Raw genomic sequence first — 16,326 nt, forward strand, 5'->3', positions numbered from 1 at the left:
GTCTGTTTTGTTCTTCAAATCTTTCATTGTAACTTCGAGTTCCTTCATGTCTTCTTTGATCTCTGTAATCCATTTTATGTTGGTTTTGCTATTCCATAATTTCTCTATTATTTTATTGATGATTCTATTTTCTGGTGTTCTGATTAGGTGTCCCAAGAATGAGATCCGTTTCTTTTTTATTGTGCTGGTTACTGGTTCTATTTCTTTGTAGACTGTTTCATTTGAAGCGAGCCTCCAGTGTCCATCTTTTGATATTTTTTGTTTATTCACGGTCTGACTTACCTTCTTTCTATCTTGAGGAACTTGTCTATTGCTGCAGTATTGGTTGTTTTGAAGATGGCTTGCTCGCATATGTAATTTCTGGTTGTGTGACTGTTTTATAATGTTTTAATTTTGTTGCTATTGAGTGACTTTTTTTGTTGTAGGTTTTCTCGGTAAGATGCTGCGCTCTAGTCAGTTTGTTTATTCTGTTATGCCAAGCTGGTTTTTCGTTGAGGTTATATGTTATAATTTCTCCAAGATACTTGAATTTATCTACAATTTTAATCTCTTGGCCATTTACTGAAGTTTTATTTGCAACTGGGGGATCTGTTAACATTATTTCTGTCTTTTCAAAAGATGTGTAGAGGCCGATTCATTGTGCTATCTCTTGTAGTGATTTTATTTGTGTAGTTTCTTGTATGTTGTTTGTCAGAAGGGCCAGATCATTTATGAATCCTAGGCAGTTTAAATTTATGTTGTCTTTTCTTCCTTTAATACAATTGCAAATTAATTTAATTGTTTTTCCATTTTCATCGGTGTATGCCCTTTTTTTTATTAAATTGCATAATTAGAATCTTGTTTTTGATTTTTAAAAGATCTTATCTTTTTGTTATATCTTAACTTTAATTTTCTTCCTGCTTGTTCAGTGTATGTTGCATTGCATTTACATTTTATTTTGTATATACCATTACTGTTGTAAATATCTTTTTCTTCTATTAGAAACTATTACTATAACAACTGTTAACTACTATTACTACTAACTATAACTTACTATTCTTTTTTAAAAATCTTTTTTAGTGTATTATTTGTATTTATAGCCATTTTTATAGTATTATATTTATGAAAGAATTGTTTAATTGGGTAATTTATTTTCCAGTAAATGTTAATTTACTCCATTTAAAGGTTTTTTTATTGTTTGTTGTTTTAATTTTGTTTCTTTTATTTCTATTTTTATTCATTTTTTGATCATTTCGTTTTTATTCCCATTATTTTCTGCTATATGAAAATAGTATTTTACTCTCTTTTATAAGCTGGTTTCTTTAACGGTAATTTATATAATCTATCTATCATGAATCTAAAAGCTGCTAATTTGTGCTCCATTGGGTGATTTGAATCATAAACTTTGATGTTATCTGTATAAGTTTCTTTTCTGTATATTTCAAAATCTAGATTATTATTATTTCTTTTTTTTATTGTTAGGTCTAAAAAATTAATAGTTTCGTCTTGCTTTTTTCCATAGTATATTTAATGTTGAGGTTAAATTTTTTCATTTCTTCCAGAATCTTCTCTTCATTATTATTTATATCTTAGAGTAAATAATCATAACATCTTATTTACTAATAGAGTAAATAAAAAGTGGATGATACTACACGAAAGTGGAGAACATGTTCATGCCAGTCTTTATTGTTTTGGGACTGATAAAAAATATGATCTCTATATATATATATATTACATGAATAATACTTTATTTACTGTTATGTACAAAAGAAACATTAAACCTGCCTAACATGAACAGGGATAGAAAAGATTGTTACTTTAAATAGATAGTCAGATTATACTATACTAATTATTTTTACCTCTTACTGTATAAGTGCATGCGCGTACACACACACACACACATTCATATATATATATATATATATACACATTTATTTATTTATTACTTTGTTTGAATGCAGTGTTTATTCAGTAATATTCAATAATTGTTGGTTATTAGTTTTGGTTTTATCATATTACCATTATTATTGTAATTTTTATGAATAAGGGTATTTGAAGCTTTTAGGTTGCGGATATGCTTATTAAACTAACCAGTCACTATATGTTATTTTGTGTGTGCTGCTGCTGTTGCTGTTGCTGTTATTTGCTGATCCACTGCACTTCTGCATTACTGCTGGTACTACCGATGACTGTGATGATGATGATGATGATGATGATGATATTGGTAATTGATATTTTACAAAATGGCACTAAATCAGGGTGAAATGATTGATCGTATTGAGTACCACGTCGAACATGCTGTTGACTATGTACAGACTGCCACGCAAGACACCAAGAAAGCACTCAAATATCAGAGCAAAGCTCGCCGGGTGAGTTTAATTTGTAAAAAAGCAAAAAGTGTAATTGGTCAACGACCTCAAGAGTTTTGTGTATCCAATAAACCAGTCAAAAACCAAATCAGTCATCATCCTGCTGTTTTATTTTGTTTTTCTATTTTTTTTTATTTTAAATTAACCAATTTTATGCCTTTTTTGTTTTGTTGTTTAAAGAAAAATATTATTGTCATTAATATTTTTGTGTTGAAACAGTGTATAGGTAGTATTTGTTTCCATATATATATATATACATTCTTATACATGTTATAGTCATGAATAAGGGATTGTTTTAATTTCTATTTTCTGACTTGCTTTGTAAAAACTTGCTTGCAGAAAACGTTAGTATTTAATAAAACATTACAAAATAATATTTTTATCTGTAATAAAAACTACATGTAAATAAATAAAAACATATTAACCAAAAAGTTTGCAATAATTTCATTCATAATAAAATTTAATACAATGAGTGATTCAGGGTATAACGTTATTATTTCTTATTAAAAAAGTTATATAATTGAACTGTTAGGTTGAATGTGCCCTTTCAATTCAGAATTTGTATTGACTTGGAGAGTAGCCCTCTATACTTTTCTAACATCTATTTCTTTACGATTTCTTATTTGAATGTTAGATATGAAATATGTTGAGATTTATATTTTAAACCTATCAAGGCAAGAAATATTTTTCCCCTGCTTAGAATAGTTGTATACTTCCACGTAATGTATGATTATAATAAAACTCGATTGCTGTCAAAATGTAATAATAATAACAGGATTAAACATAGTAATCTGCCACTATACTGTATCTTTTTGAATGATTATCATGTTTTTATAAAAAAGACTGATAAATTATAAAGAAAAACACATTTTACAGAAATAAATTTTTTTTAGCATAAAAATCAGCCTGGTAGGCATTCAAAATCATTCTTTTTAAAAATGCTTAAAATAATGTACTCAACACATCATGTTTTTTAAAATAAAATTCATTTTCTATGTTTAATTTGTTTTAAATTGATATTTAAGTTATATAATTTTGCCCTCATAAATATAACTAGTTAAGCTTACCACATCCGATAATGTACTGTTTCTTGACTTTCCCTACAGTCTATTGCATTACTTTATTTTATTAACTGAGTTGTAATAAAACGATAAAGAAAAATATTTAAATTTGTTTCAAAGAAAAAATAGATAAATAAAAATAAAAATGTGTAGTTAGCTGAGCATTTCAATTGTTAATAATCTTCAGTAGCAGATATAATAAATTATCAAAAGTAAATGTTAAAAAATACTAACCATAAAAAATATTAAGATATAAACAAAATAAAAACATAAAAAGGTTAGTATTTAATTTTATCTGTAATAAAAACTACATGTAAATAAATAAAAATATATTAACCAAAAATTTTGCAATAATTTCATTCATAATAAAATTTACAATAATCACTATTGAGTAAACAATAATTATTTTATAAGTTATCTAATTTATCATATTCTGATAGGAACATTTGTTTGTGGGTTTTAAAGGTTTTTGATTTAGAATCTTATTTTTTATTTTGATTTTTTTTTTAGTATTTCTTTAACATTTATTTATTTTGTAATGCTATATATTTACTTTTACTAATTCTGGATTTTCAAATAATGAATGTTTAATAAGAAATGTGAGTCTAGTTAGAGATTTTTATTGTTTTGTAGAATAACTATCATACAAAACAACAGTTTTGGACCATTTTGAATGTAAAATTTTATTACTATACTATTTAGTATAACTTTTTTATTTATGGTAATCAATTCTAGCAACTACTGTACTTTTTCATAAACTTAAAGTTCCAAATAATTACCCAGTATTACTTGTGCTAAATAAGTGTACAGTTTTTGTATTAATAGTAATGTATCTTGAATAAAACGGGTAAAAATCCATTTATATAAACTTTTTTCAAATATGTAAATTTAAACTTGGAAAATTTAAACAATGACTCTGCCATTCTTGAAAATTAAAGGGGAGTCAGTTAGTATCTGACTTAGAATAATAAAGATCATATTTGTAAATTAATAAGTAAAACAATTAAAACAATGTAATTCATTGTCGCATTTGATAGATTTCTGTTAATTATCTATTTATATGGTAGTTAACCCTTTTACTACTATTTTTTTTTTTTTTTTTTTTTTTTACTATTATGTTTTCTATACACTGCTTTTTTTTACTATTGTATAGTTAATAGTGAATTTTGTATACATTTTGCCTAATTTTCATTCATAAAATTTGAAAAAGATGCTGTAGTTTAGGTAATCTTGTTTAAAAAATTATCTAGACAATTGATTTTTTTTTAATAAGAATTGATATCAAACTCTGATTATGATACTTTTATAGTTTTTGTATATTTAAAAAAATATCTTTTCTGATTAAATATTTGCCAATATTACCCTTTTCAAAATAGCAATTTTATTAAATTATTTTGTTTTGTTTTTCTACAAATCTTCTATCTATATTTGTGCGATAACCATAAGTTTACAAATAATTTGACATGAATCTATGGACATTGCCGAAAATGGCAAGCCTTTCCAGAGTTACTAGTGAAAGTTAGAAGTAAACTGACTTTTTGTAGCCCTTTTCATTGATTTGAGGATACTGTTGGATATCAGTATGTCAAGCTCACCACATATGATATTCAGCTCTATAAATGACACCTTCATTCTATTCTCTGCAGGAATTGGCTATATAGAGAAAATTCTTATAGAAAGCAACTCTCAGGCAAGTGAGTCATATTCTCTAGTGAGAAATAAATTAATGGAGATTTATGCTCCATGTTACTTATACTACTTCAGAAGAGAAATAATAATTTATTTTTAGCAGTTATACTAAATTTTTAAATTAACAAAAAGATAACAAAACCACAATAAACTTGTTTTGTAAAAAGTATTTAGTTCTTTGTAAAAATTTAATTGCTTATTTTTCAAATAATTACTACCATTCATTTAAAGAATGCTTTGATTATTTCTTTAGAGAAATTATCAAACATCATCTTCATTATCGATTTATTGATAATATATTCTTATAAAATGCAGTTGTACTACTATCATAAGAGATATTTCAACTAAACATATTACAATACATGTAATTCCTTATAAAGAATAAGGTAACTGCATTTTGAAGTATATTACAGTAGCATTAATTAATCAACAGATTCTTTTCATTAAGAACATTTAATATCATATCATATATACAATGATCCAAACCTACATATAAAAATTCTTTGTAATTTTATTACAAAATAAATATTATATAGTAATGTAGACAAGGACTATGAAGTTTAAACTTCAAGCTATATTATAGAATGCAAGTTGCTGCAGTGGAATGCCACATACAGGTTTCTGGTAGCAAGAAATTTAACATGAAATCTTATGTATTTATAGGGTGGGTATATCGGTTAAGTATATACTGCTTGGCTCAAAGCAAAGTGGTAACTTTGCTTTATTTGCAAAGTAGTAACAAGCTTGATGAGTAGTAAATCATTAAGTTTGTATATTATATTTATGGAATATTATATTGATTTTAATATTATACTATTATTTTATTATATTTTGTTTTATTGTAAATTAAATAAAAATTCAACATAATGAAATATTAATGACAGTAAGATTTTTATAATTCTTAATTGGTATTTTATTTTTATTTTTTATGAATCCATTTTTTATTATTAATTTTCATTTGTTTTTGTTTTTCTCTTTTTTTAAAATCCACATCCTTCCGTTCCTTTCATTTGTTTTTGTGGTATCTATAACATGTGTATTATTATTAACTAATATATTAATGTTAAATGTGTTGGTGTTTTAACATGCAACAATGTGTTGTTCACTGATTACGAATATTATATTATTATTTCATGTATATTATGTATAATTATTATATTTTTAAATATTCATGGGTTTATTTATATGCTGTTTGAATGGATTGTGTGTTATCTGTCTTATTATATCTTTCTTTCAACATTAACATGGGTGTTTTTACGGTGTGCCTTTGTCATTGTGTCGGGTTAATATACTTAACATTTATATATACATATTTATTTTTCGGGTTGTTGTATTGTTTTTTTCTGTTTACTTTTTGTGTTGGCTTGTTGTTTTCTATGTTTACCTTCACATTATTGTACCTTTTACATCCTTGAAAACCTGCAAATACCCCTACCTTTTCTTTGTCTCTCTTTCTTTCTTGCACCACTATTAGGGTGAATTGGTCGACAGTATAGAACACCATGTTACGAGTACAGGAGAGGTTATCATGTCCGCTAAGGATGAACTGATATTAGCTGAAGGATATCAAAAACAAGCCAGAGAGGTAAGTCATGTTTGTTTCCTCTTAAGTTTTGTCTTTCCTCTTTTCTATAATTATCCACCCATTTTATAGTTTTTTATTTAGACAAGTTTTTTATTTATTTTATTAGATAGTATTATGCTATATTATTTAATTATATTCTTGTTAGTATATAAATATATATTTGCACTATTCATTGTTAGATTTATGTTGCTTGATTGTTATTATTATGATTTTTTTTGTAATCGTTAATTAAAATGGACATTGTCTGCTATTTTAGATTGTGTGATATTAAATAAATATAATCAAAAATGTCTGTATTCAATATACCTACCTTGTCTGGTCATCTTTGACCAAAAAAAGACCAACATCAAAAGTGTAATTAGATTATAATTTTATAAGATGGTATAATTTCAAATAATAAGAAATTTTTTGTATGAACTTCCATCACAAAATGGAAGGAAACAGCTTTTAGTCATTATTTAGTTATATCACATCACAGACTAGCTTTTCCCTTCCAAGTCTTCTTGATTTTTAAGTCATACTGAACAATTATTGTACTTTCCTATATGACTTTGAATATAAAACACTCGATAGACTACTAAACTCAGTTGACCTATTCAGCTCTAGTATCTATTGTTTTGCTAATCTTTTTTTGTGTTTTTATGTCCTGATTGATTATAGACATTAATTGTTTTGTTCAGTTTACCTATAGTATGAAAGATTGGTCAGCTATATTTATAACTTCCTTGACAACTTTAAATATACTGACATCTGTGTTCCACTCTCCAGTAAACATATTCTAGAACTTAGCAGTATATTGATTGGTTTTTACTACATTTTAAATATTTTTTACTATTATTGCCGGTGATTGAGAATTTAGTTAAGGGTGATACAGAAGTTTCAGTTAAATCTTATCCTAAACTGATAACTAACTGCATAGCTGTTTGTTGGTGTAAGAAAGAAATTCTTCTAAGGAGTAAAACCATTTTTCAATTCAAAACCACTCTACAAAAATAATTTTTTATCCATTGTACGAGAGGTTATCTCTAAAATAAAGACCGTTTCATTGTAAAAAAATTTATTCTGAAAACTTTAAAATATTTTTTATTTCTTAAACTGCATACCTTATACACTACTTCTCTATATAATCGCCACATGAATTAAGACATTTATCGTAGTGATACACTAGCTTCAATACACCCTCATCGTATTCTTCTGCAGCCAGTCCATTAAGCCACTGATTAACAGCATTTTTAAGTTCATCATCACCCGGGAATTGCTTACCACTCAAAAATTCTTTCAATTTCCCAAATAAATGGTAACTAGAAGGAGCTAAGTCCAGACTATATAGTGGGTGATCGTAAAGTTCCCATCCAAATGTTCTCAGTAAATCATGTGTTGGACCCGCAACATGTGGATGTGCATTATTGTGCGGCATGACGACGCCATCAGTCAGCCGTCTGTCACCGATTTTGAATGGCATGCCGTAACCTATGTAGTTTTGCAGTAGGCTTCTGCATTTATAGTCATTCCACGTGACATGAAATCAATCAGCAGTATGCCAAACCAATCCCAAAAGACTGTGGCCATCAGTTTGCATCCAAATGGGTGTGGCTTGACCTTTGTTGGTCTTGTTGTTGATTGAGGATGACACAATTTTTGGACGTTTCCTTCTTTCATTACATTACCACTGTACACAGCAACCAACTGCCTATGAATTTTAGCCAGCTTAAAATTTTGATGGTATAAAAACCGTATGACTCCACGTATTTCACATTCAGTGGCAACATCGATTTTCGTATTCATTTTATAACGTAATAACTCGCCAGTAATCAAAGATACTACAACATGACAACTTACAGACAACATTGCAGCATGTACATTACTAGCATGGAGATGAACGATACAGGTTTGCCAATCTTAAGGAGAGAAATTTCCCAGTTGTCTTTACTTTAGAGATATCCCTTGTATATTGTGGAATTTCACAAACTTGTTGCATATCTAGTGTCAGAGGTTATGAGTATCTTAATTTCTTGAAGAATCCGTCTGTGATTAATTGGTGTGATCAGTAATCACTGATTGACCTCTCGGTCTTCATAAATAAATAAAGAATGTGTCACTAATTCTGTAGGGCCCTTAAAAACACGATTTAATTGTTTTCATATTTTCAAATCCTTATTGTATAACTAATGGCTTAAAAATAATCTAATCATTTTCTGTGAATTTTGATCATCAAAATAGTGTTCAGTATTGAACAGATATTATTTATCTATGCTATTTTCATGGATTTATCATCACCAAATCTATATATGTTACTCTTAGAACAAAGGAAACCTTAAAAGTTCACGTATCCATTTGAAATACTGTGTCCTGTTAGTTGGCATTAGTGATACTGTTTCAAGAATGGCCAACATGTATGTGGTAGCATAATATCAGAATGCAACATGCATCTAAAAAGAACAACATTTTCTCATTATTTTTTTTTTATTAGTAATGAAATCCATCAAAATTCATTGATGAATGAAAGATAATTATGGTGATGCTTGGCTATCGCTACGCAGATTATACAATACAAAAGGACTAGGAAGTTTCTGGACAGCATGTTCCATAACGGACTCTCCTAAAGTTGGTCTGACTTATCAATTAGTAACACCAGAAGCCATTCAGAATTAACATCACTATGAACTCGCTAATCCACTCTTCAACCTGTATTGCTACAAAAGTACTACATCACAACACTTCATGTCTACATATATGCATCAGTATGCTATAGTTCATCAATGAATTTTGTTGGGTTTTAATTCCTTTAAGAAAAAAAAAAAAAAAATAGTTATTGACAGAACACTGTTCCTGTTTGGTATATGGAGCAAGTGATGTGAACTTCAGTACACTAGTACTGTGCCATCGCATTGTGGTATGTCATCTGTTGGAAATTCTTCACACCGTGAATTTAATGTTTATTAACTTAAAGGTCAATTACATGTTTCAAATTTTTAGCATCATTTTTATAAAATTCAATTTACTGTTCTGTAGTATTCCAAGTTTGTGTTAATTTTTTTTTCTATATAAAACTGAAACAACTTCTGATTATGTAGCAGTTAACTGTGATTAATTGTTTGAGATGTGACTAGAGAAAATTTTATAAATAAATCTTTATACTTAGTAAAACTTTCAGTCACCTTTATTGAGAGATTAACTTCATGAATGGTGATTTTTATATAGAATAGGGGGATTTTCCTGTTATTGGTCCAAAATGATCAATTCCTTCATTTCATTCTGATAATAAATTAGTTACAGTTTTTAAAAGCTTATATTACAGACCATATTTTCCCCTACAGATAACTTGCACGTTAGATTTTCATTGAAGGTTAATAAACATATTTCACAGTAGTTTATCTATATTAAGAAGTATTATTTTTATCCACAGTAAATTTATCAGTACTTCTATTTAATCGACTTAATGTAACATCAGTTTAATGTAGATGTCCTACTACTGTTTATTTTAAGTGGTTTTATTGTAAGAAATCTGGCCAAAACTGAGTAATTAACAAAATAAAGCAATATTAAAAGAACTTATAATTAAAGATGACTTTAACATTAAAATTGTAGTGTTTTTAATAGCTCATTGTAAAATTTTACCTTTATTTATACGTTAAATAATACTATAGCATAAATAAAATAATAATAATAAATGTAAATAAAAATAACAACTGTAACTAATGAATACAACACAACTTAAAACTGGCATTTAATAAATAAGCTCATTTTATTGTTGATATTTTTCTACTGTACCTCTTTTTAATATTTATGTTTGTGGAGAAGCAAGGGTGTGGCCATTTAAAACATTTGTGCTATATATTAAAATGTACATGTGATCTTGTTATTCTCCAGGTTGTGTATTTTTAATATATCAATTTTTAGTAGTATTTATTATTTTGCATTTATGGTGCATGTACACAAATTAGTAATTACACATAAAACACTTTTTCACATTATTATTATAGTGTTGTTATTTGAGAATGTTATTTATCAACTGATTAATGTTATTTATAATCTGATTAATTCTTAATCATGTTCTTTGTAATATTTTTTTTTTTACACAATACAGAAGTTCAATTGTGTTATAGTTGACCAATGATTTCAGAATAGTATGTTTCCTTTACTACAAGTGTTAAATTTATTTACAATGTAATACCTTTTTTTTTAATCATCAGTATCTTTGTTTTTGTTTTAATTGGTAGCCATTAATATTATTAAAAATTATTGTAGCAAACAACAAAAGAATTCAAATTATTGAAGCGAACTATATGTTTAACATTAATAAAGTTATTAACCCTTAAAATATTATTTTAAAATAGTGTGTGTGGGTATATGTGTAATCTAATTACGTGTTATTTTATTCAGCTGTTAAATTAAATAAATTTTACTTATTTTACCCCTGTTTTGACATAATTCTATTTTTTATAAATATTATTAAAATAAAAAGTAATGCGATATCATTACATAAAATAAGTAGATAGTAAACATTTGGTTAGTCTTCTGTTCTTTAAATAATTCATTTTGCTTGACTCACAATACTAACCTAAACTCTGGTTTGATCCTCACCAGTGTTCCAATCAGTTGTCACACAAAGCAGAGTGGCAGCGCTTGTGAACCGTAATAAGCAAAGGGTTATAGGATAGGATAGCTACTTGTTTTGTCCTTAGAAATAAAGATGACTATTCTATGGACTTGTTTTTTTTAGTTAAAGTGCATGTCTAAAAACCTCTAAAATATCCTTCAATTTAGATTACACCTTAAATTACAACCTGTGTAAGTATCTGGTTATCTGTGTACAAAATCTGACAGAGTACCCAATATCTATAGTGTGGATCTGGTCAAACAGCAAAGCATTTACTAATATTCGATTGAGGTTGGAACTCCTTCGACCATATAGCCTTTGTCTTTGGGTTTCTCATGCTGTAAATTGGTTAAACCCAAACAGAATCAGATCCTTTTGTATGGTTTTTGTTAACTGTGTTGCTGTACTTCGGTCAGTAAGTTAGATGTCTGTGTAACTGTATTTTTGTAGTAAGTCGAGTCCCTATTAAAGTCAGTTGCAAAAGTTTGTGTTGTAGTAGCACAACTAAAGGGAAGGATCATGACACTCCTATTTGGAGGTGTCGTGACCCAAGGATATTTATTGTTATTAGGTAAATTTAACTTAACCTACACTTCATGGAAATATATATTATAATTCTTATTACTGAAATATATATTTTAGCCTTGTTATATTCTACTTTGGTTTGTAATTAATATTTTCTCTAAATTACATTACCATACATCTTAGTGGAAGTATTAATCAAGGAATATTCTAGGGTTTGATGAAAGTTATTCAGGTAACACATATGTACATTGCTCATGCTATGTTAAAAATAACCTACCTGCAATGTTGTAACATAAGTTTCTCCACAGTGGTGGCTCATCATACACCTAATATTTACTGGTTCTTAAAAACTATCCCTTAATTTGGTTTTAGAAACAATCCTGGTAAAGTTTTGTTGGAATTCATTCAGCTGTTAAAAATGTTAAAAACACACATACACTTTTTTTTGTGTCTTCAGTCATTTGACTGGTTTGATGCAGTTCTCCAAGATTCCCTATCTAGTGCTAGTCGTTTCATTTCGGTATACCCCCTACATCCTACATCCCTAACAATTTGTTTTACATATTCCAAACGTGACCTGCCTACACAATTTTTTTCTACTACCTGTCCTTCCAATATTAAAGCGACTATTCCAGGATGCCTTAGTATGTGGCCTATAAATCTGTCTCTTCTTTTAACTATATTTTTCCAAATGCTTCTTTCTTCATCTATTTGCCGCAATACCTCTTCATTTGTCACTTTATCCACCCATCTGATTTTTAAAATTCTCCTATAGCACCACATTTCAAAAGCTTCTAATATTTTCTTCTCAGATACTCCGATTGTCCAAGCTTCACTTCCATATAAAGCGACACTCCAAACATACACTTTCAAAAATATTTTCCTGACATTTAAATTAATTTTTGATGTAAACAAATTATATTCCTGACTGAAGGCTCGTTTCACTTGTGCTATTCGGCATTTTATATCGCTCGTGCTTCATCCATCTTTAGTAATTCTACTTCCCAAACAACAAAATTCTTCTACCTCCATAATCTTTTCTCCTCCTATTTTCACATTCAGTGGTGGTCCATCTTTTTTTATTTCTACTACATTTCATTACTTTTGTTTTGTTCTTGTTTATTTTCATGCGATAGTTGTTGCGTAACTTCATCTATGCCATTCATTGTTTCTTCTAAATCCTTTTTACTCTTGGCTAGAATTACTATATTATCAGCAAATCGTAGCATCTTTATCTTTTCACCTTGTACTGTTACTCTGAATCTAAATTGTTCTTTAACATCATTAACTGCTAGTTTCATGTAAAGATTAAAAAGTAACGGAGATAGGGAACATCCTTGTCGGACTCCCTTTCTTATTACGGCTTCTTTCTTATGTTCTTCAATTATTACTGTTGCTGTTTGGTTCCTGTACATGTTAGCGATTGTTCTTCTATCTCTGTATTTGAACCCTAATTTTTTTAAAATGCTGAACATTTTATTCCAGTCTATGTTATCGAATGCCTTTGCTAGGTCTATAAACGCCAAGTATGTTGGTTTTTTTTTTCTTTAATCTTTCTTCTACTATTAATCTGAGGCCTAAAATTGCTTCCCTTGTCCCCATAATTTTCCTGAAACCAAATTTGTCTTCCCCTAACACCTCTTCCACTATCCTCTCAATTCTTCTGTATAGAATTCCAGTTAAGATTTTTGATGCATGACTAGTTAAACTAATTGTTCTGTATTCTTCACATTTATCTGCCCCTGCTTTCTTTGGTATCATGACTAACACTTTTTTTTTAAGTCTGACGGAACTTCCCTTTTTTCATAAATATTACACACCAGTTAGTATAATCTATCAATCGCTTCCTCACCTGCACTGCGCAGTAATTCTACAGGTATTCCGTCTATTCCAGGAGCCTTTCTGCCATCAAATCTTTTAATGCTCTCTTAAATTCAGATCTCAGTATTGTTTGTCCCATTTCATCCTCCTCAACTTCCTCTTCTTCCTCTATAACACCATTTTCTAATTCATTTCCTCCATATAACTCTTCAATATATTCCACCCATCCATCGACTTCACCTTTAGTATTATATATTGGTGTACCATCTTTGTTTAACACGTTAGATTTTAATTTATGTACCCCAAAAGTTTCCTTAACTTTCCTGTACGCTCTGTCTATTTTACCAATGTTCATTTCTCTTTCCACTTCTGAACACTTTTCTTTAATCCACTCTTCTTTCGCTAGTTTGCACTTCCTGTTTATAGCATTTCTTATTTGTTGATAGTTCCTTTTACTTTCTTCATCACTAGCATTCTTATATTTTCTACGTTCATCCATCAGCTGCAATATATCGTCTGAAACCCAAGGTTTTCTACCAGTTCTCTTTATTCCGCCTAAGTTCGCTTCTGCTGATTTAAGAATTTCCTTTTTAACATTCTCCCATTCTTCTTCTACATTTTCTACCATATCTTTTTTACTTAGACCTCTTGCGATGTCCTTCTCAAAAATCTTCTTTACCTCCTCTTCCTCAAGCTTCTCTAAATTCCACCGATTCATCTGACACCTTTTCTTCAGGTTTTTAAACCCCAATCTACATTTCATTATCACCAAATTATGGTCGCTATCAATGCCTGCTCCAGGGTATGTTTTGCAGTCAACGAGTTGATTTCTAAATCTTTACTTAATCATGATATAATCTATCTGATACCTTGCAGTATCGCCTGGCTCTTTCCAAGTGTATATTTTTCTATTATTATTTTTAAATTGGGCGTTGGCAATTACTAAATTATACTTTGTGCAAAACTCTCTATAAGTCTGTCCCCTCTTTCATTCCTTTTGCCCAGCCTGTATTCACCCACTATATTTCCTTCCTTGCCTTTTCCAATGCTTGCATTCAAATCTCGAACTATTATTAAATTTTCATCTCCTTTTACATGTTTAATTGCTTTATCAATCCCTTCGTATACACACTCTACCTCATCATCATAATGGGCACTTGTACGCATATAGACGTTAACAATTGTTATCGGTTTAGGTTTTGATTTTATCCTTATTACAATGATTCTATCCCTACGTGTTTTGAAATACTCTACTCTCTTCCCTATCTTCTTGTTCATTATGAAACCTACTCCTGCCTGCCCATTATTTGAAGCTGAGTTAATTATTCTAAAATCACCTGACCAAAAGTCGCCTTCTTCTTCTCACCGAACCTCACTAATTCCTACTACATTCACATTTATCCTATCCATTTCCCTTTTTAAATTTTCTAGCCTACCAACCTTTTTTAAACTTATAACATCCCACACTCCGACTCTTAGAATGTTTTTTTTTTTTTCTGGTTACCCCTTCCTTAGTAGTCCCCACCCGGAGATCCAAACGGGGTACTAGTTTACCTCCGGAATATTTTACCAAGGAAGGCGCATCCATCATTGTTGTATGAAAATGCAGAGAGCCACATTTTCTTGGAAAAACAGCAGTTGTAGTTTTCCATTGCTTTCAGCTGCGCAGTACTCAGAGGACTGAGTGATGTTGATATGGCCGTTTAAATCGTCCTTACTCACGCCCCTAACAACTACTGAAAGAGCTGCTGCCCTTTTTCAGGAATCATTCCTTAGTCTGGCTCTTAACAGATACCTCTCCGATATGCTTGCACCTTCGGTCCAGCTACTCTGTATCACTGAGCACTCAAGCCCCCTCACCAACGGCAAGGTCTCATGATTCATAGAGGAGGACACACACATATATATCATATACTGAATAACTGACATTATCTCTTGAGACTTCATTAATCTTTTCCAAAAACAAATTATCTGGCAAGCTGTTAATTTTACTAGTTATGTTTAGAATATATACTAGTACATTCAACTGTATATTTATTATGACAAATAAATTTTTTAAATATTTTAATTTAATAGAAATTACCCACCATATCGTATGAAGATAGATTGATTTTAGTATTAAATTTTAAATATATTTTTATTATTTAAATAAAACAATACAGTAGGTAATCAGAGTAGCCAAATGAATTTTTGGTGTATTTTTGATTTCCATTTCTGAGATCTTGACCATGCTACTGATAAGGCAGCAGATTTAGATGTTGATAACAGCATCGAATTAGAGTTACTAAACAAGAGCATACTGAGATTTTTTTAATATTTAGTTTTTTTATTACCATTTAATTATTATAACAACTTGCTGTATAATAAATTTACTTGTAAAAGTACAGTTACATTTCATCGGAGTAGATTGTATTTATAATTAATGCACTGATATGAATTATAAAATAATTTTTTTAAATGTTTTAGAATAAATTAATTTTTACTTTTTTCAGTTAAATTTATTAAATTAATTTACATGTTATTGTTTTAGTAATATATATTTCATTTTTGTTTCTAATAATTGCTTGGAGAAGTTAAGTTTGAAATTCGCAATCTGTTTCTCAAATTTTCCTTACCTATACAGTGTGGTTTTTTTGAAGGGCTTTATATTATTAATTTTGTTTAAATCATCCTTTATGTGGAAAATCCTCATTTCAT

General features: G+C 29.0%; 1 protein-coding gene across 3 annotated transcripts in view; it reads left to right on the plus strand.

Moving 5' to 3' along the window:
• Window positions 1-16,326, plus strand: part of Syx1A (Syntaxin 1A) — a 403,921-nt gene that overhangs the window by 349,097 nt on the left and 38,498 nt on the right. For 2 of the 3 annotated variants that reach the window (XM_075365002.1, XM_075365005.1), the window contains exon 8: window positions 2,238-2,348. In XM_075365002.1, coding sequence (XP_075221117.1) covers window positions 2,238-2,348 — 111 coding nt within the window. Of the gene's footprint in view, window positions 1-2,237; window positions 2,349-6,572; window positions 6,684-16,326 lie in introns of all 3 variants that reach the window. The other variant, XM_075365004.1, reaches the window with a different exon arrangement.

Source organism: Lycorma delicatula, chromosome 4 (genome assembly GCF_047948215.1).
Source record: "Lycorma delicatula isolate Av1 chromosome 4, ASM4794821v1, whole genome shotgun sequence".
NCBI classification, from domain to species: domain Eukaryota; kingdom Metazoa; phylum Arthropoda; class Insecta; order Hemiptera; family Fulgoridae; genus Lycorma; species Lycorma delicatula.